At 37.2% G+C, this 23,497-nt stretch overlaps 2 protein-coding genes and 1 non-coding gene across 3 annotated transcripts; 2 read left to right on the forward strand and 1 right to left on the reverse strand.

Moving 5' to 3' along the window:
• Positions 1-4,512: 4,512 nt before the first annotated feature.
• On the reverse strand, positions 4,513-4,618 carry LOC111438041. Its single transcript, XR_002709603.1, has one exon. It is a non-coding gene; the product is annotated as a Plant small nucleolar RNA R71 (small nucleolar RNA).
• Positions 4,619-7,066: 2,448 nt separating this feature from the next.
• LOC111438020 lies at positions 7,067-9,479 on the forward strand. The gene is made up of 4 exons (XM_023075985.1): positions 7,067-7,395; positions 7,475-7,556; positions 9,169-9,274; positions 9,399-9,479. The coding sequence occupies exons 1-4, from the start codon at positions 7,311-7,313 to the stop codon at positions 9,477-9,479; spliced, it is 354 nt and encodes a 117-aa protein (XP_022931753.1). The 5' UTR covers positions 7,067-7,310.
• Positions 9,480-13,738: 4,259 nt separating this feature from the next.
• Positions 13,739-14,518, forward strand: LOC111438021. Its single transcript, XM_023075986.1, has one exon. It carries the CDS (start codon positions 13,739-13,741, stop codon positions 14,516-14,518), a length of 780 nt encoding a protein of 259 aa, XP_022931754.1.
• Positions 14,519-23,497: the final 8,979 nt, after the last annotated feature.

The following is a 23,497-nucleotide window of genomic DNA, read 5'->3' on the forward strand; positions in this document are numbered from 1 at the left end:
GTCGCTACAGATTAGCTTGACCAGAGGGTCCAGGGGGTGTGCGAGCGCCCTGGGGACTCACACTCGCACGTGTGAGTCGTGTGTAGGGAAGTACTACACATCCAATTTGTCCGAGACTGGAGGCCACCCCTAAGATGATTAGAGATAGGTCCCTATTCATGATTGCATGTGTTTGCATTAGCATGGCCCCTTTAGTGGGGTCACTTACTGAGTATTTCTTCGAAATACTCAGGCCGTGTGCCATATTGTTTTTCAGGTAAAGGCAAGGCTCCCATGTACGGTTGACGGTGGCATCGTGATCAGAGACTGTGGCGCGTGCATAGGATAGTTGCATATTTAAAATTCCTAGTCTTGGTTAGGATAGGGCGTTTGCATTTCATTCATTTATATTAATTAATTTGTAATCGTTTTATTTTGTCTTTTGAACTCCAGCATGATGTTTGAAACACGCAAGTCCGGCAGTGTTTTTCAATGTTTTAACGTATTCTGAAGTTTTTAATTTTTCCGCTAGTAAAGATGAGCATGCTTAGGTTTTTATTCTGCATTAGAGATGAGCATGAGGCGTTAGTGGCGACTCTAGATATGTGGAAATTTAGGGTCGTTACAGTTAGTCCCAGCGGTTAAATACGCCCTATGATAACCACATAAGAATTTAGAACCTTTCATAAGGTACCCTAGCTAAACCTCATGTTATTTATCAAAATAAACCCCTGACCTAAGCTTTCTTTAACGTTTAGGAACCATACTGACCTCGGATGGTAAAACTAAGGGTAGAAACAGCTTCGGAAGGGCCAAAAACCTTGGAATCAATATATTATAGTGGTACCTTGCCGCTAAGCCTAGTTGCCGAGCCGGCCAACTAAGCCGACAAATCGAGCTGCGGGAATTGACGGAACCAAGCCGATTTCATACACGTGCGAGCCGACCCGCACTGTGTACGCGTGCGAAGCTGCCGGAGCTGCTGGGTGTGCGTCTACGGCTCGACCCTATTCCAAAAACCTTGCCCTCCTTACCCAATTCTTCCTCCGAAGAGCAACCCCAAGGTTTCGGAGGAAAGTTTGGAGAGAAAATCTTTTTCAAGGGAGGTAAAAGGTTGGACATAGGAATATAAAAATAATATGAAGACATTTGCATTCTACGGTTTTAGATAAGGAAACTCACACAAATAGTAATGTTTCTATTTGGTAATAAAAGTCCAACACCAATCCTTCTATTTTTTAAGATTACATTTAATTATTTATTTTAGTTTTAGGTAATAACTCCCTTGTTGAAAATTGCACCTTTTTAAGAATATATGCATAACATAATATCTTGTCATATATATATATAATAAAATAAAATCTTAACCCAATCAAACAATCTGAATAGTTACACAAAAGTTATTAAAAGGTAGGTTTGTTGCAGTGAATAGTTAATAATAATTATGAACTAAAGTGTTAATTTTTTTTTCTTTGACTTGATTTGTTCTTACGAGTTTTCCAAATTTCATATACCGAAGAACACATACATACTCTATTAAATTCATCATTACTTAATGTACAATAAAGACAATTTTATAGTACTAGCATTCAAACATTTTTTCATATCATGCTCATCAAATCTTTCCTCTAATTTAGTCACCTCAATATTATTAACTATTTTTATTGAAATGTAGAGCCCTTTACTAACATTTAACCACAATTGATAATTAAACAATTGCAAATAAATTTTAGTTCTATCTTTCCAACATGTATAATTTGTTCCATCAAAATAAGGGGCCTAGAGGTTGATTGTCTTTCACTATTTTTAACACGTAGGTTTGCCATAAACTCGAATAGTAAAGTTTATATAAAAAAATCTATAAGAGCAACCTGATCTAATACCAATTGTTGGATCGGTATGGCAACTCTAGAGGGGTAAATAAGGTTTTAACGATAAAAGTACTTAAATGTGATTAATTTTTATAATTATGAAACTTTTTATAAATAAGTAGGAGATGATAATTACTAGAACAAAATAATTCAAGGCAAAACAATAATCAACTACAACATGCAATAAATCACAATAATAATTTTAAAATTAAATAGGACAAAGTTATAAAATATGACCCCAGTTTTATAGTGGTTCGGTCAAACTCGACCTACTCCACTCCCCAAGCGCCTCTTGGGAATTTAAATAAAAAACTTTCTCGACTCTTTCCATGGATCAGAGCCCAACCACTACACCACTCTTTTTACGAGTTCAAGAGAAAACTCAATTCTTTCCACAGTGCAGGATTAAACCGGTACAAGTATTTGAATTTGATAGTAACACACCACAACTCTCTCACATAGTAGATTTACAATTTGGAGCACTCACAACTACTTTCTCATAAAATAAGATGAATAAAAATAAAATTGGAAGCTTGGAAGAGCAACAATGGAGATTTAGACAATTGAAGATGAAGAATGATAACTCTCTAGAAGTAGAGTCATATCAAAGTCTTTTTGTATCTAATATGGCACTCTTATTCACCATTTTCTCATATTTACCCTATTTATCCTACTTAGTGAGCATGAAATCGTTTATTGCGGACCAACATGAAAAAAAATATATGATTTTGCATAAATCGATCTTAATTGTACATTTAATTGAGTTATGTGGTAAAATTTCAGACATTTATGCTTAACCATGATGGAATAGCAAATCTGGATATAAATTGGGGGATGACATGGAAATTTTAAATCCACATCAGCCGTCCAAGTGGGTCATTGATTACCCAATGAGGAACATCCTACGTGGACAACTTATTCCTTTTCAGCCCTAAAGGGGAACCCATGCTCAATATAAAAGGAAAAGGAAGACCAAGAGGAGGGGAGCCACACTTTGGAAGGAAAATCGAATAACACAGCAGCAGCCTCTCCTACAATGAACTACTATGACACCAGAGAAGAAGAAGAAAACCTTAATCCAGTAGCTGTTGACAGCAGAAGGAAAAGGAGACCAACAAGGATTGATTAGGGCAAAGAGGTGGACGTGAGAGCTCAAGAGAAGGGAACTTCCATTGATGAACGGCAAAAAACCGGGATAACTCTCTATTTCCTTATTCTCTTTCTTATTTCATCGATTTTACATGATTGAGATGCGGATTCCTTTGTTTAATTTAGTTTGTATGGAGAGCTAAACTTTATAGGGGAGGCGAGAGAGTTTTATATAGTTTAAGTATGTTGACGGTATGATTTTAGTTTATTAAAGAGTTGTTGTTAACGATTTACATGTGTGTTTAATTATCAACTTTACATACATAGTTGTTCTCTTATTCGGGAGAAGAGAGGGAGCAATGAAATCCTCTTTAATACTCTAGTTCCATAGCAAGGAGACTTGAACGGTAATAGAAGGGTTAGGAATAATTCTTCTCGTTGTTAATAGAAATTACAACGATTATGTAAATAATCACCATTCATGACCCTCGGAAGTGAGCGTGGGAATCTATTAAAAGGAACCAAAATCTACCACAAAACTCAACAACTTATCTATTTAATCTCTTAGCCGAACCTTCCTCATTATAGTTGATTTTCTCATCATTTTTCATTTTTCGACAGTAGTGGCAGGTTTTAGTTTTGTTTAAGTAGTTAAAATCACCAACACCCATTTTAATGTTAACAAAAAAAACTCACTTAATTTCCAAAGATAAAATTAACCAAAAAGATAGGTTTCTTATGGAATCGATAATTTACTTATTACTTGCTACTTGTGATAATGTATACTTGCACTTATTCTTGTGAATTTTACATTATTTTATTATATACATCCACAAGCCATCAAGTTTTTGGCGCCGTTGTCGGGGAACCTAATTTGGTTATTTTACTTGTTGTAGATTTTCGTGAGTTGGAGCCAACAAGAAGCCATAGTATGCTGAATTTTTTGCGGCTATATTTAATGCTGAAGAATTGAGTTTACTATTGCAGAACTGTGTATGAACCCATCTACAGGTTTGGAATTTATTTTGGATCCTGAAATAGAGAGAACATTTAGACGAAGGTTGAAGGAGAAAAAGAAAATGACAGAACAGAAGATACAGCAAATAGAACTTGGAGCCCAGTTGAATCGGGAGTTTGAAAATCCAGCAATGATGGCTAATCAAGAGAGAATTACTGTCAATGCCATTCATTTAGCAGATGACAGAGAAAGAGCGATCCGAGCATATGCACACCCAGCGGTGGAAGAGTTAAATCTGTGCATTATTAGACCCGAAATGCAAGCAACCACGTTTGAGCTAAAGCCCGTAATGTTTCAAATGTTGCAAACCATTGGGCAATTTCATGGACTACCGTCGGAAGATCCCCCCTACACCTAAAGTCATTTTTGGGAGTTAGTGACTCCTTTCGATTTCAAGGAGTGGATAAAGACATGATTAGATTGAGTTTATTCCCTTATTCCTTTAGGGATGGTGCGAAATCATGGTTGAATACCTTAGCACTGAGAACAATTGATTCTTGAAATAGTCTAGTAGAGAAATTTTGATCAAGTATTTTCCACCCACTAGAAAGGCACAGTTAAAAAATGAGATTGTTGCTTTTCAACAGTTTGAAGATGAGACACTAAGTGAAGCTTGGGAGAGATTTAAGGAGATGCTTAGAAAGTGTCCTCACCATGGACTACCTCATTGTATACAAATGGAGACTTTCTACAATTGATTAAATATTGCTACTAAACAAGTAGTTGGTGCTTCCGCCAATGGAGCTATTTTGTCAAAGACATAGAATGAAGCATATGAGATTTTAGAGAGATAGCATCTAACAATTGTCAATGGGCCGATGTGAGAAGCAATCCAGGAAAGAAGACTCAAGGACTACTTGAAGTTGATGCTTTGTCTTCTATCAATGCTCAACTAGCTTCGGTGACTAATATTTTACAAAATCTAGCATTGGGAAAAGACTCCATGATCAAAGCACCAGTCCATACAGCTGCTGTAATTAACCAGACAGCAGCCTAATCTTGTGTATATTGTGGAGAGGAACACACCTTTGATCAATGTCCAATCAATCCGCCCTCAATTTTCTATGTCGGGAATCAAGCTAGTCAAGGCAACCTGAAAAATAATCCCTTCTCAAATACTTATAATCCGGGGTGGAGAAATCATCCAAACTTCTCATGGAAGCGACAAGGCTCATACAACCAACAAATGCCACCTAAAGCAAATTACCCTTCGGGTTTTGGATTGCAAAATCAATTGCCTTATAGTTCTCAACAAGTCAACACTCAAGGGAAAGGAATTAGTCAAGCCCAATACACATTGGGAACATCTATTGAGAGCCTATTAAAGGAATATGTGGCTAAAAATGATATCGTGATACAAAGTCAACAATCCTCATTGAGAAATTTGGAAGTTCAAGTAGGTCAATTGGCAACTGAGTTACGAAATAGACCTCTTGGGAAGCTGCCAGCAACACCAAAACACCAAAAAGAGAAGGCAAAGAGCAATGTCAAGCAATAGAGTTGAGAAGTGGAAAAAAAAATACCTAGCGGGGGAGAAAAAAGTGCAAAACAAGGTGACAGTCATTCGAGTTACAAAATAGACCTCTTGGGAAGCTGCCAGCAACACCAAAACACCAAAAAGAGAAGGCAAAGAGCAATGTCAAGCAATAGAGTTGAGGAGTGGAAAAAAAATACCTAGTAGGGGAGAAAAAAGTGCAAAACAAGGTAACAGTCATTCCCAAGACACTGCTGATACACAGCAGAGAAATGAGGAAGCTTGCTGTACAGAAAAACACAACAAGGATTATGCAGAAATTGAGGAGCAGCCTAAAATACAAACAACTGTCAGCAGTGGACAAGAGAGCAAAACATACAGACCAGCACCTCCTTTTCCACAAAGAATAAAAAGAAAGGAAAAGAAAGCCCATTTTGAGAAGTTTATGGATATTCTGAAGGAAATTCATATAAATATACCACTAGTGGAAGCTTTGAAGCAAATGCCAAATTATGTGAAATTCTTGGAGGATGTATTCACTAATAGAAGGAAGTTTGAAGAATTTAAGGTGGTGTCACTAAATGAAGAATATACTGCAATATTGAAGAACAAGATCCCACTAAAGGAGAAAGACCCTAGGTCGTTCACTATTCCTATATCAATTGGAGGAAAGGAGCTAGGAAGAGCATTATGTGACTTGGGAGCAAGCATCAACTTAATGCCTCTATCCATTTACAAGAAGTTGGGGATTGGAGAGGCTAGACTGACTACAGTCACCTTACAACTAGCCGATAGGTCCATCAATTATCCCGAAGAAAAGATTGAGGACATCTTAATTCAAGTTGACAAATTCATATTTCCAGCAGATTTTATCATTTTAGATTATGAAACCGATCATGATGTACCAATTATTTTTTTTTTTTTTGGGGGGGCATTTTTAAAGACCGGAAGAACATTAGTAGATGTCTACAAAGGAACCATCACGTTAAGAATGGGTGACCAAAAAGTTGAATTTAATATCAATGACAGCAAGAAATATCCAGCAGTGACAGAAGAATGCTCAGCAGTATATGAATTGACAGAACAACAACGACCGAGGAATGGGATGATGGGGAAAGCGAGCAGGAAGAAGACAGCAGCTGGAATGACATAATAGAACAATTCGCAGTTTTAGGTGAATTCAGCAGAACTTTTGAGCCACTAGAATATCAGGGAAGAAAGATTTCGCCAATGAGACCATCTATTGAGGAAGCACTGTAGTTGGACTTGAAACCACTACCGCCTAACCTTAAATATGCTTATTTAGGTGACAGAAAACACTACCCATCATCATCTCAGCGACATTATCTTCGGCTCAAGAGGATATGCTCCTAGAAACATTGAAGAAGCACAAGGGGGCGATAGTGGACCTTAAATATGCTTATTTAGGGTTCACTATGCATGCACAAGATACAATTGAAAGAAGGAAAAGTTAAATTCATTGAGCACCAAAGACAATTAAATCACATGATGAAGGAGATCGTTAGAAAAGAGATTCTCAAATGGCTAGATGCTGGAATAATTTATCCAATTGTAAACAACAGCTGGGTCAATTCTATTCAATGTGTTTCTGTAATACCCGAAGAAAGAGAAATAGAAATTTAAAAAAAAAAAAAAAAAAAAAGGAAAAGTCGAGAGGGGCAAATAGGTAAATTTGCCCCTCCAACCACCTAAGGGGTCCAAACGAAATCCCATCCATAGTCCTGCAAAAGAGAGATAGTGAGAGAAAGGGGTAGAGAGAACCTAGAGAGAGGAGAAAGGATGAACCGTCGGAAGACTCACCGAAAACTACCGTCGGAGTCTATTTCGGTGAAGATCATGATGCAAGGAGGTGAAGATCATGCAGAGAGACTTTCTTGGAAGGGAAAAGAGAATGTGGGTGGCCGGAGTCCCATTTTTCATCAAGAAGTTAGAAAACCCGCAAGGTAAGGATCTTGAACGTTTTCTCAGATCTACGGTTTTCCTTTGTGAATCAAGATCTGAAATCTTGATATATTCATCTAGGAACAACTCTACGCATGATCTGTGAAGAAGTTTGGCCGAGACCTCAACCCGAAGGCAGAGATCCGAGAGTCATTCGAGAACGGTGAGCAAAATTCCGACCTTCTTAACTCGTCCGGTAGTTAAGCGAAAATTACGAAAAAAATACGAGGACGTAGCCCATAACACAATCTAAAACTTTGTCGAAGGAATTATGTCAATTCGATCTACGGATCGAAAGATATGAAAATCAGAAAAGAGGGTTGTGTTTCGGTTTTCAGAGGGCAGAGAAGAAAGAAGAAGAAAAAAAAAAGAGAGAGAGTCGGCCGGTGAGCGGCGACAAGCGCCGGACACGCGTCGACCATCGACTGGAGCAACGCAGCTCCAGCGAGGCGTCGACACATGTCGTTCGCAAGCCGGGCCGAACCGCGACGCGAGCCGAGCCGACTGGACCGGCCGACCCGCGACTACGCGGAGGCGGGCGCGCGTGCAGCCTGCGACTGGCACCTTCCCGCGCGCGTGGCCACGCACTCCCAGCGTGCTGCTGGTGCGTGAGCGCGCGTGGAACGGCCAATTTGGCCCGGTTGTTTTCTGTTTTCCCGATTTTTGTCCCGGTTCCAGTTCTAATACTGTTTTTACGTGAATAGGGACTTAATTTAGAGAAATCAGTATTTTTGGACACCTCACGGGCAAAGAAACGATAGCGAAAGGGCACGCGTCAACCAGGCAAGTCACTACCCGGTATTTAGGAAGAAATACTTGTAGGGTTCGCTTGGATTGTAGGTATGCATGTTAGTAATTTTGCCTTAAATTAGCTCTCCATGAATGAGACTAATTAGATGGATTGTTATGATGGGTTGGGTGAATTATCTGAGTGTTGCTTGTATGCCTTAAGCTTCCGTTGTACGTATGCATGCGTTTAATTTATGTTAGAATTGTGTATGCCGGGTTTCGGGTGCTTGATAGACGAATTCGCCCCATTGAGCGCGAACTTCGTGCTCTGGGTGCTTGATGGAGGTCATCGCCCCGTTGAGCCGGTATGCCTAGTTTGCATGAATTACATACTATGATGTTAGAAGATGATTGCATGCACCCTCTGTTAATTGCTAGGGCCCATTTCTATGATAAGATTAGAGAATTTCTGTTAGGAGCGATATGCCACTCTAGACAGACCTAATTTTCCCCTAGAAACTTAGCGGTTTACCACGGCAAGAAAGTACCTACGAGTGTTCATAAATTGCTTGCGTGAGAACGGTATTTATAGCTTCGTGGGAGGACCAATGGTCCCTGATCAGTCCTTACTACTCTTAGCCATTTCGCATGGGAAATGTGTCCCTACGTCGTACAGCCCATTAGCTGCATGGAACGGGTTGGGTCGCGCCCCCCATAGGAGAACTATATGGGCGTAGGGGTATTCAGCATACCCCTAGGCTAGATACCATGTAGTCCTAGATAGCCATGTAGAGGTAGCGCCTCATAGAGAGATACCGACCATATCAGCTTGGCATAAGGAACCTCTAGGTGACTAATGAAAGGACGATGAACCGGTGAAACCCAAGGGGCAAGCCTCAAGAGACTAAGGTTAGAACCCGACGTCTTAGAACCGAATTAGGAAACCATGGGAGTTCTGTTAAATTAAGATGCGAAGAGAGCCTACAAGTAGGTGGCTTACTGAGTATAATTTTTATACTCATCCCGTTCTCCTTTATTTTTCTCAGGTGTTCGCTGGTTGCTGGTCGAGGTAGAGGAGCGTTTGAGAGCTGTACAGTCACAGAAGGGGTCGTTCCGGAGCATCAGTCCCTTTTCGGTCTTTTAGAGTCTTTCGTATTTCTTTTTATATTTGTAATTTCTTTTGTAATTTCTTTTAATTCAAAGTATTTTTATCTTTCAAAATTGCTTTTCTTTTCTTTTATTTTCCTTTTGTTTGTTTTCGATTTCGTCTTTTTAGTCACGATTCGGTTTTTCGAATCCTCGAAAATCGGGTCTTGACAGTTTCGAAGAAAGGACGGATAACAATAATGAAAAATGAGAACAATAAGTTGATCCCCACTAGAATAGTTAATGGATGGAGAATTTGCATGAATTATAGAAGGCTAAACAAAGCGACACATCATTGCTTCTTGGATGGTTATTCTGGATACAATCAAATTACAATCAGTTCATAAAATCAAAAGAAAACTACATTTACATGCCCATATAGAATTTTTGCCTTTAGACGAATGCCGTTTGGACTATGTAATGCTCCAGCAACATCTCAACGTTGCATGATGGCCATTTTTACAGATATGGTAGAAACATTTATGGAGATATTCGTGGATGACTTTTCGATTTATGGATAATCTTTTGAGACTTGTTTGTGCAATTTGGGGAAGGTTCTACAAAGATGTGAAGAGAAGAATCTTGTATTGAATTGGGAAAATTTTCATTTCATGGTCAATGAGGGAATATTGCTAGGCCACAAGATCTCAAGGAGAGGAATAGAAGTTGATAGAGCCAAGATAGAAGCTATCGAAAGATTGAATCCACCTACGTCAGTTAAAGGTATAAGAAGCTTTTTGGGCCATGTAGGGTTTAATAAGAGATTTCTCAAAAATTGCAAAACCATTGTGTAGTTTGTTGGAGTCAAATAGAAAATTCATTTTTGACAAACAATGCATGACTACCTTCCAAGCATTAAAGACAGCTCTGACCACAACTCCAATAATGTCAACACCCGATTGGGATTCACCATTTGAATTGATGTTAGATGCTAGTGGCCATGCTATGGGGCAATGCTAGGACAGAAAAAGGGGAAGGTACTTCATCTTATCTATTATGCAAGCAAAACGTTGAATGAAGCTCAAGTGAATTATACAACCACTAAAAAAGAATTGTTGGATGTAGTATTCGCTGTTGAAAAATTCAAAGCTTATTTATTTGGAGCGAAGGTGAAAGTGCACACTGACCACACAGTAATCAAGCACCTAATGATGAAATCGAATGCCAAGCCAAGATTAATTAGATGGATTCTACTGTTACAAGAGTTTGAGATAGAAATCGTGGACACAAAAGGAGCTAATAACCACATAGCGGATCACTTATCTAGAATGGAGAACATGGAATAAAATGTCAATAGCAAAGAAGTTGATGATGCATTTTCAGATGAACAGCTACTTGGAATAAACAGCAGTAGTAGAATGACAGCAACTCCATGGTATGCAGACATAGCAAATTTTTTGGCTTGTGCCATCATACCCGAAGAGAAAAATAATCAACAAAGAAAGAGGTTTTTCCATGAATCCAAAAGTTACATTTGGGATTAACCTTTTCTTTTTAAACAATGTGGGGACGACATAATGAGAAAATGCATTCCAGACAACAAAATACCAACAATTCTTGAACAATGTCATGCATCTCCATATGGAGGTCATTTTGGAGGGCAAAGGACAGCAACCAAGGTATTTCAATTGGGTTTCTATTGGCCAACAATTTTTAAAGATACAGAAGAATTTTGCAAGGGTTGTGATCAATGTCAAAGGACAGGAAATATCAGTAAAAAAATGAGCTACCCCTGTCCAAGTGGGTGGAAGCAATAGCTTATCCATCCAACGATGGGAAGACCGTACTCAAGTTTTTAAAAAGAAACATATTCACTAGGTTTGATGTACCAAGAGCATTAATCAGCGATGAGGAAACGCACTTTGTGAACAGATTGATGAATAGTCTTTTAGATAGATAATGTAAAACAGAGTGGCGACACCTTATCATCCACAAACTAATGGACAAGCAGAGGTCTCCAACAGAGAAATTAAAAGTATTTTGAAAAAGGTGGTACAACCCAACAGGAAAGATTGGTCGGTGAAACTTGATGGTGCACTATGGGCATACCGGACAGCTTTCAAAACCCCTTTAGGAGTGTCTCCTTACAAGCTAGTTTTTGGGAAGGCATGTCATCTACCCCTAGAATTGGAACATAAAGCATTTTGGGCATTAAAGAAGTTAAATTTTGACTATGCAACACATAGAGACTTAAGGCGAATGCAACAAATGAGTTGGAAGAATTCAGGCACCTAGTCTACGAAAATGCTAAGATGTACAAAGAAAAAACAAAAATGTGGCATGACAACAAAATAAGGCCCAAGGAATTCTACACAGGACAAAGAGTGTTGCTATTCAACTCAAGGTTGAAATTATTCCCTGGAAAATTAAAATCAAGATGGTCTAATCCGTTTATAGTTGAAGAAGTCACCCCTATAGGGTAATAACCATAAAACATGGCAATGAGAGGAGTCCTTTCATAATGAATGGACAGAGACTAAAGCCCTATTTGGGTGGAGAAGTAAAAAAAGGCGTTGCCTTTTTTAGCTTAAAAAGCTGAAAAATAAAATATTTTGTGGCAAAGGGAGCTAACAAGGGAAGGTAACAGGTAACAAACTCCCAGGAAACCAAGTTAGTTTTCCTCCTCCTTTTATTTATGCACTTATAGTCGTTTTTAAATAGTTGTCTTCAGTTATCTTAGAATGATTTTTTTTTAGATTTTATTTTACTTTTTATCGTGAATGACTCGCATGCCCCAAGGAAGCAACCCATTTTTGGTAGATGAATTAGGAGGATTCTAATATGGTTAAAAAGTTTAATTTCAGAGTAGTAAGGGGGGTTAATTACACTTGGTACATATTAGGTTGTGATTAGTGACAAAGTTATTCTCTTTCGGTGTATGTTACTATAAAGTACCGTGTTCTCCCTCATTTGCATGAATTTGATCTAATTGTTGTACACTTTCTCACAAAACCTCACGTCAAAGCACCAACACAAAAGATATCTGCTGTCAAACAAGAAAAAGGAAAACTTTGAAAAAAAAAATGGCAGCAATATGCCGTCAAACAAAAAAAAATACAACAATTTAATGTTAAAAAAAAAATTACAACAGCCTGCTGTCAAGAAATCACAGCAAGCTGCTATTTAAAAAATATATATATATATATAATAATTACATGTCAAGAAATGACAGCAGACCGCTGTTATACAAAATAGTACAGTAGGCTTCTGTTAAAAAATTTAAATATTTATTACCGCAGTCTGCTCTATTGCTATATAAAAAAAACGAAAAATTTACTTCCACAAGGAGCCATCTTTTGTTTTATATAGAACCTACTTCCACGAGAGATAACCCAACATTGCAAATTCACCTTCACACTTACAAACAACCAAAGATAAAAATTCAGCTTGCAACCGACAATCATGGCACCGAGAACAAGAGGCAAAAAAATGGTGCGAGGGAAGGAAGAAGTGTAGCACGATGAATTACAAGAAATAAATCATGATCTCTTCCTAAAAAGGCACCGGTTCAAAACGAAACGAAAAGGGCAATAACAAAATGGAGAACCTCCCAACACAAAAAGGAATAATCGGAAACGAGGAGGCGTACAACAGGTATGAGCTCCTCAAGTCAAGAGTAGTGTTGGTGGAAAGAAGGTTCCCAGCATTCTACCCTACATTTCCGGAATCCTTTCTTAACGCCATCAACGATCTAGGGTGGGAGATATTCTGTCATCAAAGGGAACAAGCTATAGTGTCGATAGTGAAGGAGTTTTACGCACATATTGATCAAGTGGAAGAGTATGTTGGTTATAAACTTGTTTTTATTATTTGTTTTTTTTATTATTATTTTATTTCTGGTGTTTATTTCTCCATGAAAAAAGGTCAGAAATATTGTAAGTAGGGGAGGAACTAGTTTGTAGGGAATGGAATAGTAGGAGTGGAAGGAGTGGTGGAGTGGTTGATGATTTGTAGCAGAAATAGGTAAATTTTTTAGTATATAAAGAAAATGGTGCCAAGTTCTAAAGACACCACAAAAAAAGAAGAAATAATTTGTGTGTCTTCGTTTATTCTCCCCTTCTGTTGTGTTTTTTTCTTACAATTGGTATCAGAGCGTTAAGATCAAGACCAGTTTTCAATCATGTCTCACTTAGAGATTGAGCGGTCAAGAAGGGAGAGAGATCAAAAAAATGAGACAGGAATCGAGTGACAGGAACCAAAACACCGATGCGATAGAAGGTGATGCCTCACATGAGGTGAGTGTACGGATTCAAGAAAAGGAGGGATCTGTCACACTCAAATACCCGATGCTGACAAAAATGCAACTATGCAGCTTGGGCGATTAAGATGGAGGTATTTATGATGGCACAAGGTGTCTGGGAGGCAATTGAGTCACCCGAAACAGTAGATAACCGTAAAGATAAGATGGCTTTAGCAGCTATTTATTAAAGTATTGGAGAAGATACGTTGCTACAGTTGGGTGCCAAGAAAATGGCCAAGGAAGCCTGGATCATGCTGAAAAACATGAATCTAGGTGCGGAAAGAGTGAAAGAAGTTAGAACGCAGACTCTCTGGCGGGAGTTTGAAGCGTTGAGGATGGGTGATTCAGAAAGTATTGATGAGTATTTTGGAAAACTCACCATTATTGTCAACAAATTGAGAGGCCTCAGCAATACTGTGGATGATATCCAAGTAGTTAAGAAACTTCTACGATCCACCTCTGCAAAGTTTCTTCAAATTACCTCAACGATTGAGGAGTTCAGTGATCTCAAAACGAAATTCGTTGATGAGATTATTGGATCACTCAAGGCACATGAAGAAAGGTTGCAAGGGTTTGGAGAAAAATATGAAACCGTTCTCCTCACTCATGCAGAATGGAAGGAACGAGAGACTGCAAATTCCTCAAAGAAAGAATGGAAGGATCAAGGCAGTTCCAAAGGAGGCCGGGGACGGGGTCGCAAAAGATGGAGAGGCCGTAGGAGAAGTGACTGGCATCGAGGAGATGAAGGAGACTCGCAAACTGAAAAGAAGAGATTTGACAAGAGTAAAATTAAATGTTTCAAGTGTCAGAAAATGGGACACTTCGCATCAGAGTGTTCCACAAAAGACGAACAACTCAACCTGATAGAGATGCAAAAGGATGAGGAATCTTCACTGCTGATGATAGAGGCGTGTGAAATTAAAACCACACATGACAAAGAGCCTAATTTTGTGATGTTGAATGAAACTATAGTGCCGCCACCAGAAAATATTGGAGCTGAAAATTCCTAGTTCCTAGATACTGGAGCAAGCAACCACATGTCAGGAGAAAGGAGGGTGTTTCGTGAGCTCGACACATCTGTTCTTGGAAAGGTACGCTTCAGTGATAACTCTGTAATAGACATTTGTAGTCGAGGAATAGTGCTCTTCAAATGCAAAACGGGTGAGCACTTGATCTTATTGCAAGTCTATTACATACCTAAACTAAAGAGCAATATTATAAGTTTGGGACAACTGGATGAGAGTGGAAATAAAATTGTCATAGAGAACAGTGTGATAAAGATATATGACAGAGCTAGGAGCCTGATTATTATGGTGACCAGACAATCCAACAGATTGTATGTAGTAAAGCTGAAGCTTGCGGATCAGGTGTGTTTAATGACAAATATCAGTAACAGTGGTTGGCTCTGGCACGCGAGGTATGGTCACCTAAATTTTCACTCTTTAAAGCAATTAAATGACAAGAGAATGGTTGAAGGGTTGCCGAGAATCACCCAGGTCAATCAATTATGCGATGGGTGTTTAATTGGAAAGCAGCATAGGACTCCTTTTCCCCGAACAACAACATATCATGCGAAGGAGTCATTAGATCTTCTATTTCGCCAAGTATGGAGGTAACAAATATTTTATGTTACTAGTGGATGATTGTTCACGATTTATGTGGGTGTTTATGTTGAAAAACAAGAATGAAACACTGCTGGTGTTTAAAAAATTCAAGATCAGTGTGGAGGTAGAGAAAGGTAGGAAGATTAAGAGCTTTAGAACGAACCGTGGAGGAGAGTTTGTATCTACTGCTTTTAAAGACTATCGCGAGAATGAAGGCATGAAGAGACTTCTTACTGCACCATTTTCACCACAGCAAAATGGCATAGTAGAAAAGCGTAATCGAACAGTGGTAGAAATGGCCAGATGTATGTTAAAGAGCAAAGAGATGCCTGCAAAATTTTGGGGAGAGGCTATCAAAACTGTCGTGTATATTCTGAACAAATCGCCAACAAAAGGAGTTGCAGATGGTACACCGTATCAAGCTTGGTTTGACAAGATACCAAAGGTTCATCACTTTAAAATCTTCGGGTGTCTTGCTCATGCCAAGAATACATATTCACACCTTCCTAAACTTGTTGATAGGAGTGTGAAGACAATTATGTTGGGATATGAAGATGGAACCAAAGCTTACTAACTATTGGATCCACAAAAGAACAGAATTATGGTGAGCAGGGATGTGGTGTTCGAAGAGGAGAAAAAGTGGTGTTGGGAAGAAATCACAAACGGTGATGATGAACAAAGAGGAACTTTCACCATTCAAATTTTAGAAAAACAGAGTAGAACAGAGGAAAGGAATATTGAAAATATCGAAGTTGATCCAGACGAAAGACAAAGGAAAAATTCGTCCTCAACTTTATCAACATCGGACAGTACCTCAAATGCATCATCGTCAAGCTCATCAACGCCGAAAAAATTCAGGTTTCTAGAAGATATTTATAGAGAACTGAACAAAGTAGAGGAGGAAGCAATGAACCTTTGTTTTCTTTCTATAGAGGAGTCAACCTCATATGAGGAAGCTGCTAAGAATGAAAACTGGAGGAATGCCATGATGTCTGAAATTCTCTCCATCAAAAAGAATAGAACGTGGGAACTCACAGACTTGCCGAAGAATCATAGAGCAATCGACATCAAATAGATTTTCAAATTAAAGAAAAATCCAGATGGAGAAATCATGAAACACAAGGCGAGACTCGTGGCAAAGGGATATGCACAGCAGTTCGATGTAGATTACATCGCACCAGTGGCCAGGTTGGAAACAGTGAGATTAATTTTTGCCTATGCAGCCATTAAGAACTAGGAAGTACATCATATGGATGTAAAGACAGCTTTTCCGAATGGCGAGTTAGAAGAGGAGGTGTATGTTGTTCAACCAGAAGGGTTCGTTGACAAAGAAAATCCAAACATGGTGTTAAAACTACGTAAAGCCTTGTATGGATTAAAACAGACTCCGAGGGCCTGGAATTTTAAACTTGATCAATGTTTGCAATCACTTGATTTTGTTAGATGTCCACAGGAATATGCTATGTACAAGAAAATTAATGGAGTTGAAGCAATGATAATCGGCACATATGTGGATGACTTAATCATAGCCGGTTCAAACAAACAAGTTATAGTTGAGTTCAAGGAAGAGATGCACCAGAAATTTGAGATGAGCGATCTTGGACTTTTGAGCTATTACTTGGGTATTGAGGTACGACAAAGCAGTGAATCAATCACTTTATGTTAGGCTGGATATACAAGAAAAATCCTAGAGAAGCTAGGAATGGGGGAGTGCAATCCTTGTTCGATTCCCATGGAACCAAGAATGAAGATGAGCAAGCGTGGAAATGGAGAACCTGCGGTTGACAAAACACTTTACAGAACTGTTATTGGAAGCTTACGCTATCTAGTTAATACCCGGCCCGACATAGCCTACTCAGTTTGTGTGATGAGTAGATACATGGAGACACCAACAACTTCACATCTCACAGCAGTAAAACAAATATTGAGGTATGTGAAAGGTACTCTAAGTTTTGGCTGCGTTTATAAGAAGCTATCGAATGTGGAGTTGGTAGGATTTAGCAACAGTGATATGGCTGGGGATATTGATGATAGGAAGAGTACAACTGGAGTGTTGTACTATTTGGGAGTAAATCCAATAACCTGGATATCACAGAAGCAAAAGGTGGTGGCTTTGTCATCATGCGAGGCTGAGTATATAGCCGCAACTGCTAGAACATGTCAAGGAGTATGGTTGGGCAAGATTTTGAGTAACATCAGTCAACTTCCAGTAAAACCCAAGCTTAATGTTGACAACAAGTCAGTTATAGCATTGGCGAAAAATCCTGTTTACCATGATCGAAGTAAACACATTGATACCAGATTCCATTTTATTCGCCAATGTGTACAAACTGAAGCTATTGAATTGGACTATGTGAACACAGATGAACAGTTTGCGGATATTCTGACAAAGTCGTTAGCAAGACAACGGTTTCTGGAGTTAAGAGAGAAGATTGGCTTGAAGAAAGTCGATTCAACATAATTAAACAAGTTTAGAGGAGTGATTGTTGGTTATAAACTTGTTTTTATTATTTTTATTATTATTATTATTTTATTTCTGGTGTTTATTTCTCCATGAAAAAAGATTGGAAATATTGTAAGTAGGGGAAGGAACTAGTTTGTAGGGAGTGGAATAGTAGGGGTGGAAGGAGTGGTGGAGTGGTTACTGATTTGTAGCAGAAATAGGTAAATTTTTTAGTATATAAAGAAAATGGTGTCAAGTTCTAAAGACACCATAAAAAAAGAAGAAATAATTTGTGTGTCTTCGTTTATTCTCCCCTTTTGTTGCGTTTTTTTTTTTTACAGAGTATGCAAGTAAGAGTAAAAATAGTTGATTAGAGCCCTAAAGCCATCAACCAACTGTTTCACCTAAAATCTTTTGAGCACGCCATCTTCAACGAAATGGTGCTAGCTACATCGGATGATCAACTTGAGATGGTCTTGAAGATGGTAGCCATAGAAGGAACATGGTGGCAACTCTTGAGAGGAGGAGCAAGGACGATAATAGCAGCAAACCTCAACCCTGGTGCAAAAGTTCGGGCTGCCTTCGTAAAAACCAACTTACTACCCACTACACATGATACTACATTGTTAGCTGACAGAGTTTTACTGGTGTATGCAATCATAATGAATTTGAGCATCGATGTGGGCAAGATCGCAGCAGATGAGATTGTCAAATATGCAAGTAAAAAAGTGGGGAGACTGTTTTTACCACAGCTAATAACCATGCTGTACTTGGAGGCTGCAGTCCCTTTTGATGAGGAAGAAGAAAAACTTGAGGCAAGAAATTTGATGGACTACATAGAAACCCATAGGAATGGTGCTAGCAGTGGTAAGAGGAGGGACAGCAGAACAACAGACGATATGGATCAATTGCTGAAACAGCAAGAGACTTTACTCAGCTGGTGCGAAAACAATGAAGGAAGTTGCAAGGCGTGTTGGTCTTATGTCAAAAAGATGGATGAGGAAATATATAAAGTCTTAAGTACCAAGTCCAAAAATTCATCATTCTCAAGTTTTCCAAAAAAGATTTTTTAAAGAGTGGAGCCGTAAAGAATCATCGCATGTGGTATAGGAGGAAGAGAACACTTCCTCTAACGATGCCTAAAATCAAGGGAATTCTCTTATCACACCCTTTATAACCTTGCTGTCTGATTTAGAAACATACATCCTTATGTTGTATTTGTTTTTATTGTGTTTGTTTTGTTGTGTTGAGTGCATATAATTTTGAATCATGCACATGCATGCACCCTAGAAACATGAAGTTTTAGGAAGGGTAATAGATCATGCATTTTTTTTCATATGTAGTCATGATGTTTTGCGCAAGAACTAGTGTCAAATGCTTTAATGGATAAATAAAACAGTAAGGCAACTGGTGTATTTTTCTAAAAGAACAAAAGGGGTTAAGGAAATTGAAGCTCAAATTGAAGAGTATTCATCAAAGTTAAGGTGAGGATCCAATCTATCATAATCTACGTTAATCAAAAAGAATTCCCATAATTCACCCAACTTTAAACAATTTTTCCAACAAAAACAATAACCAAGAGCTTCTACAACTCAATCTGCTTTCAAGAATGATTCCACACCCACACTAATGCTCATTGAGAACAATGACTAGTTTAAGTTTGGGGGTATTAAAGCAATTTCATCGCCCCATACAAAATTTAAAAAAAACGAAAAAAAAATTCATACCCGAGACCACTGCTCTTCAACCTAAAGCTTGAACTCTCAATAAGGAAAAAAAAAAAACTATCCTTATTGTTCGGGTGAGTTGCATCACAAATGTGGCCACACTGAAAACTACAAGATGCTAGCAAAAGAGTTGAGCTAAGGGAGAATGAGTGTTAGCCTATATAGTCATCCCTTGAAAATTTAGGTAATTTGTACCCCAAGTGGATGCATCCAGAGTATAGGGGGATGACTTAGAAGAATTCTTGGGAGAAAAAAAAATTGTCGTGACAAGAGAAAGTTAATGAAATAAATTATGAAGCCAAGTGACAAAAGCAAAGGTAAAAGGAATAGTAATCATTTTAGAAGTGTTTTGGGGAATACGGTGAGGAATGTGTTATTTTCCTTGTAAGATTTGGTGACAGGTGTAGGGTGAAATGCGGTGAAAAACTAATTTGAGGAAGAAATATAAAGAATGTGATCTAAATCATGCTTTAATAATACTCTACAAACATAAATATAAATAGAATAAAATTTTTGTTAATGAGAAAAAAAAAAGGGAGAGTAGAGAGAATGATTGCTCATCCTATGAGCAGTCTCTTAAGTTTGAGAGTGTGATGACTCTCTAAAAGTAGAGTCATATCAAGTCTTTTTGTATCTAATATGACACTCTTATTCACCATTTTCTCATTATTTACCCCATTTATTCTACTTAGTGAGCATGAAATCGTTTATTGCGGTCCAACATGAAAAAAAAATATATGATTTGACATAAATCGATCTTAATTGTACATTTAATTGAGTTATGTGGTAAAATTTCAGACATTTATGTTGAACCATGAAGGAGTAGCAAATCTGAAAATAAATGAGGAGGGGAGACACACTTTAGGAGGAAAATCGAATTACACAGTAGCAGCCTCTACTGCAGTGAACTGCTGTGAAACTAGAGAAGAAGAAAACTCTAATCCAGTAGCGGTTGACAGCAGAAGGAGAAGGAGAACAACAAGGATTGATTAAGGCAAATAGGTGGACGTGAGAGCTCAAGAGAAGGGAATTTCCATTGATGAACGACAACAAACCAGGATAACTCTCTATTTCCTTATTCTCTTTTCTTATTCCATCAATTTTACATGATTGAGATGTGGATTCCTCTGTTTAATTCAGTTTGTATGGAGAGCTAAACTTTATAGGGGAGGCGAGAGAGTTTAGTTTAAGTAGGTTGACGGCATGATTTTAGTTTATTAAAGAGTTGTTAATGATTTACATGTGTGTTTAATTATCCATTTTACATACATAGTTGTTCTCTTATTCGGGAGAAGAGAGGGAGCACTGAAATCCTCTTTAATACTCTAGTTCCATAGCAAGGAAACTTGAACGGTAATAGAAGATTAGGAATAATTTCTTCCACTAGAGCCTTGTTAATAGAAATTAGAACGATTATGTAAATAATCACCCTTCATGACCCTCGGAAGTGAGCATGGGAATCTATTAAAAGGAACCAAAATCTACCACAAAACTCAACAACTTATCTATTCAATCTTTCTTAGCCGAACCTTCCTCATTATAGTTGATTTTCTCATCATTTTTTGTTTTTCGACGGTAGTGGCACTTTGTTTTAGTTTTGTTTAAGTAGTTAAAATCACCCACACCCATGTGAATGTTAAAAAAAAAAAAACTCACTTAATTTTGAGAGATAAAATTAACCAAAAAGATAGGTTTCCTGTGAAATCGATAATTTACTTATTACTTGCTACTTGTGATAGTGTATACTTGCACTTATTCTTGTGAATTTTACATCATTTTATTATATACATCCACATGCGATCAAAGAACTATGGAAGTTGTGTGAAAAATGTGGGGAAGTAGATAGGTTTAAATAGAGAAGAATAGTGGCAAAACATACGAATTAATATTGAGTAATGGTCCAATGACAAATTCAAAATTTATTATATATATAATAATATAATAATAATAAAGAGTAATGTGAGTAACGGTTAAATTAAAATTTTAAAATTTATAATAATATAATAATAATAAAAATGATGTGAGTAACTACCAAAGTTTCAAAATATAATAATATAATAATCTAATATAGTAATAATAAAAATCGATGTGAGTGACGGTTAGATTCAAATTTATGTTATGTATAAATAATTTTATTTAGGAATATAATAATTAGAAAAACTTCACCATTGGTTACTCTTCCAAAATTATAAATGTCATACTTTGATTTGTCAATCATTTTGATTTAGTTGCTACATCATCACGTCCGGTATATTGTCTCGACTGTAATTTCTTCGTTTTAGCTCTGATTTGAGTGATTGAAAAGTCATTGAAATCGTTATTCCCAACCTTATACTCTGTAGATTCAAAATACTGAAAATGGTTAACAATTAGAAGTAGGTTTGTTATTATCAAAATATCACTCAATTAATTAATTAAAATAATTAATATGAGATTAAAAGCCAAAAAGCCAACCGCATATCTTTGTCATTTCTAAGTTTCATACCATTCTTGTAAGTTTGATGCAATTCTTGTGGTAGATTGCATCTTTATTGTGGAGTGACTCAATTTAGAACAAAGTTCCAAATCTTGTTTCTAAATCTTTGATCTTAAGAGATAAGGTTAAGAATGAGAAAAATAGAATTGGAATCGCGTGTATTCTCATTATATTGATATCTTTTGAATAAGATACAAGCTAGCAACCAATTCCTACCAATAAGAAAAATATAAACTAATTAAATATTGAGAATAAAATAATATACTATAAATCAAATCAGAAAAGAAGTATATTAAGATATAATATCTAAGATATATTCCATAAATAATATATCTCAACACTCCCCTTGAGAGTGTATGTGAATCACATCCAACTTGTCTTTACGAGCGTAGGTCAATAACACCCAAGTTATCTTTGAGAAGAGAGTGTAAAATAACACTTTTGTTTTTGCAGTAGTGAAAATATCCATAAAAAATAGACCGCTTTGATTGGTTTGCAATTTTAGACTTTCAATAAATTATTGAATTTACAAAAGAAAGATGCAGAACCAACAAATAAATCGCCTTTGATCAAGAAATTATTGAATTTGGAAGAAAGATATGCAAAACTAAGAAATAGACTGCAATGATTGACTCGAGGATTGGTAACTTGTCCCATTTAATTTGATTTGGAACAAGTGAATATCCTCCCTGATCACTTCTTGGTCCATGCATAAATGATTTACTCCCAGATTTGTAATTTGTTCCATTTAATTTGATTGGAACAAGTGAATATCCTGACTGATCAGAGTGATGAACATAATAAGGATGTGTTAAATAAACATCCAAAGTTTTGAAGTTGGATAATAACACCAAGATCAGTGCTCTGGATCACTTGAGAGGTTGTGAAAGAAAATATGAACATCTTGAATATGCCACCTTTGAGGTGAGAAATTTGAAGATGCTTATAACGTATTCTTGATATTGGATGATCGGCGGCTAGTAAAGGCTTCACTGATTGAGTTAGGGTTTGGCTTTAGGTTTAATACTCCCCTTAGACTCCGAGTCCAAGGGGTATTAGGAATACCAAGATTGATGCTCTGATATTAGGAATATCAAAATCGGTGCTCTGATACCATGTTAAGAATAAAAAAAATAGAATTGAAATCGAATATATGTATTCTCATTGATATTGATATCCTTAAGATAGGATACAAGCTAGCAACTAATCCCTATCAACAACGAAAATATAAACTAATTAAACATTGAGAATAAAATAAAATATATTATAAATCAAATCATAAAGAAAAATATATTAAAATATAATATCTAAGATATATTCCATAAATAATATATCTCAATCGACAATCATTTGTCTTATCTTTTGCTTCAACAAAAAGAATAATTAGGGGTGTACACAGGTTAGATTAAGTTACATTTTAGACTAACCCAAAATTTCGGGTTGGTTGAGTTGGTAACCCAAATAACTCGAAATTGTTTTACAGCTCAACCCTTTGTTTTCAAGTCTATGTCGTGATATTGTTCAAATTTTTTAAATTATTTAAAAAACTTATATTTATCCACCCTTCACAACATTCAACACTATTAAATGGCATGTTGGTATGCAGTTGCGAGGGGGTGATACGATGTGTGATGTGGTGGAAGCAAGAGGCCGTGGACGAAAATGTCAACATGTGATGTGGAGGTGAAACGAGCAAAAAAAAAAAAAAAAAAAAAAAAAAAAAAAAAAAAAAAAAAAAA

This window comes from Cucurbita moschata, unplaced genomic scaffold (genome assembly GCF_002738365.1).
Source record: "Cucurbita moschata cultivar Rifu unplaced genomic scaffold, Cmos_1.0 Cmo_Scf00069, whole genome shotgun sequence".
Lineage (NCBI taxonomy): Eukaryota > Viridiplantae > Streptophyta > Magnoliopsida > Cucurbitales > Cucurbitaceae > Cucurbita > Cucurbita moschata.

Bases quoted from the DNA above. Each gene is read 5' to 3' on its own strand.
- LOC111438020 (XM_023075985.1), top strand. From the start codon at position 7,311: ATGCAGAGAGACTTTCTTGGAAGGGAAAAGAGAATGTGGGTGGCCGGA. The intron at 7,557-9,168 runs GTGAGCAAAATT...TATTTTTCTCAG, and splicing joins CCGAGAGTCATTCGAGAACG to GTGTTCGCTGGTTGCTGGTC. The intron at 9,275-9,398 runs GTATTTCTTTTT...TCGTCTTTTTAG, and splicing joins TCGGTCTTTTAGAGTCTTTC to TCACGATTCGGTTTTTCGAA.
- LOC111438021 (XM_023075986.1), top strand. From the start codon at position 13,739: ATGGCCAAGGAAGCCTGGATCATGCTGAAAAACATGAATCTAGGTGCG.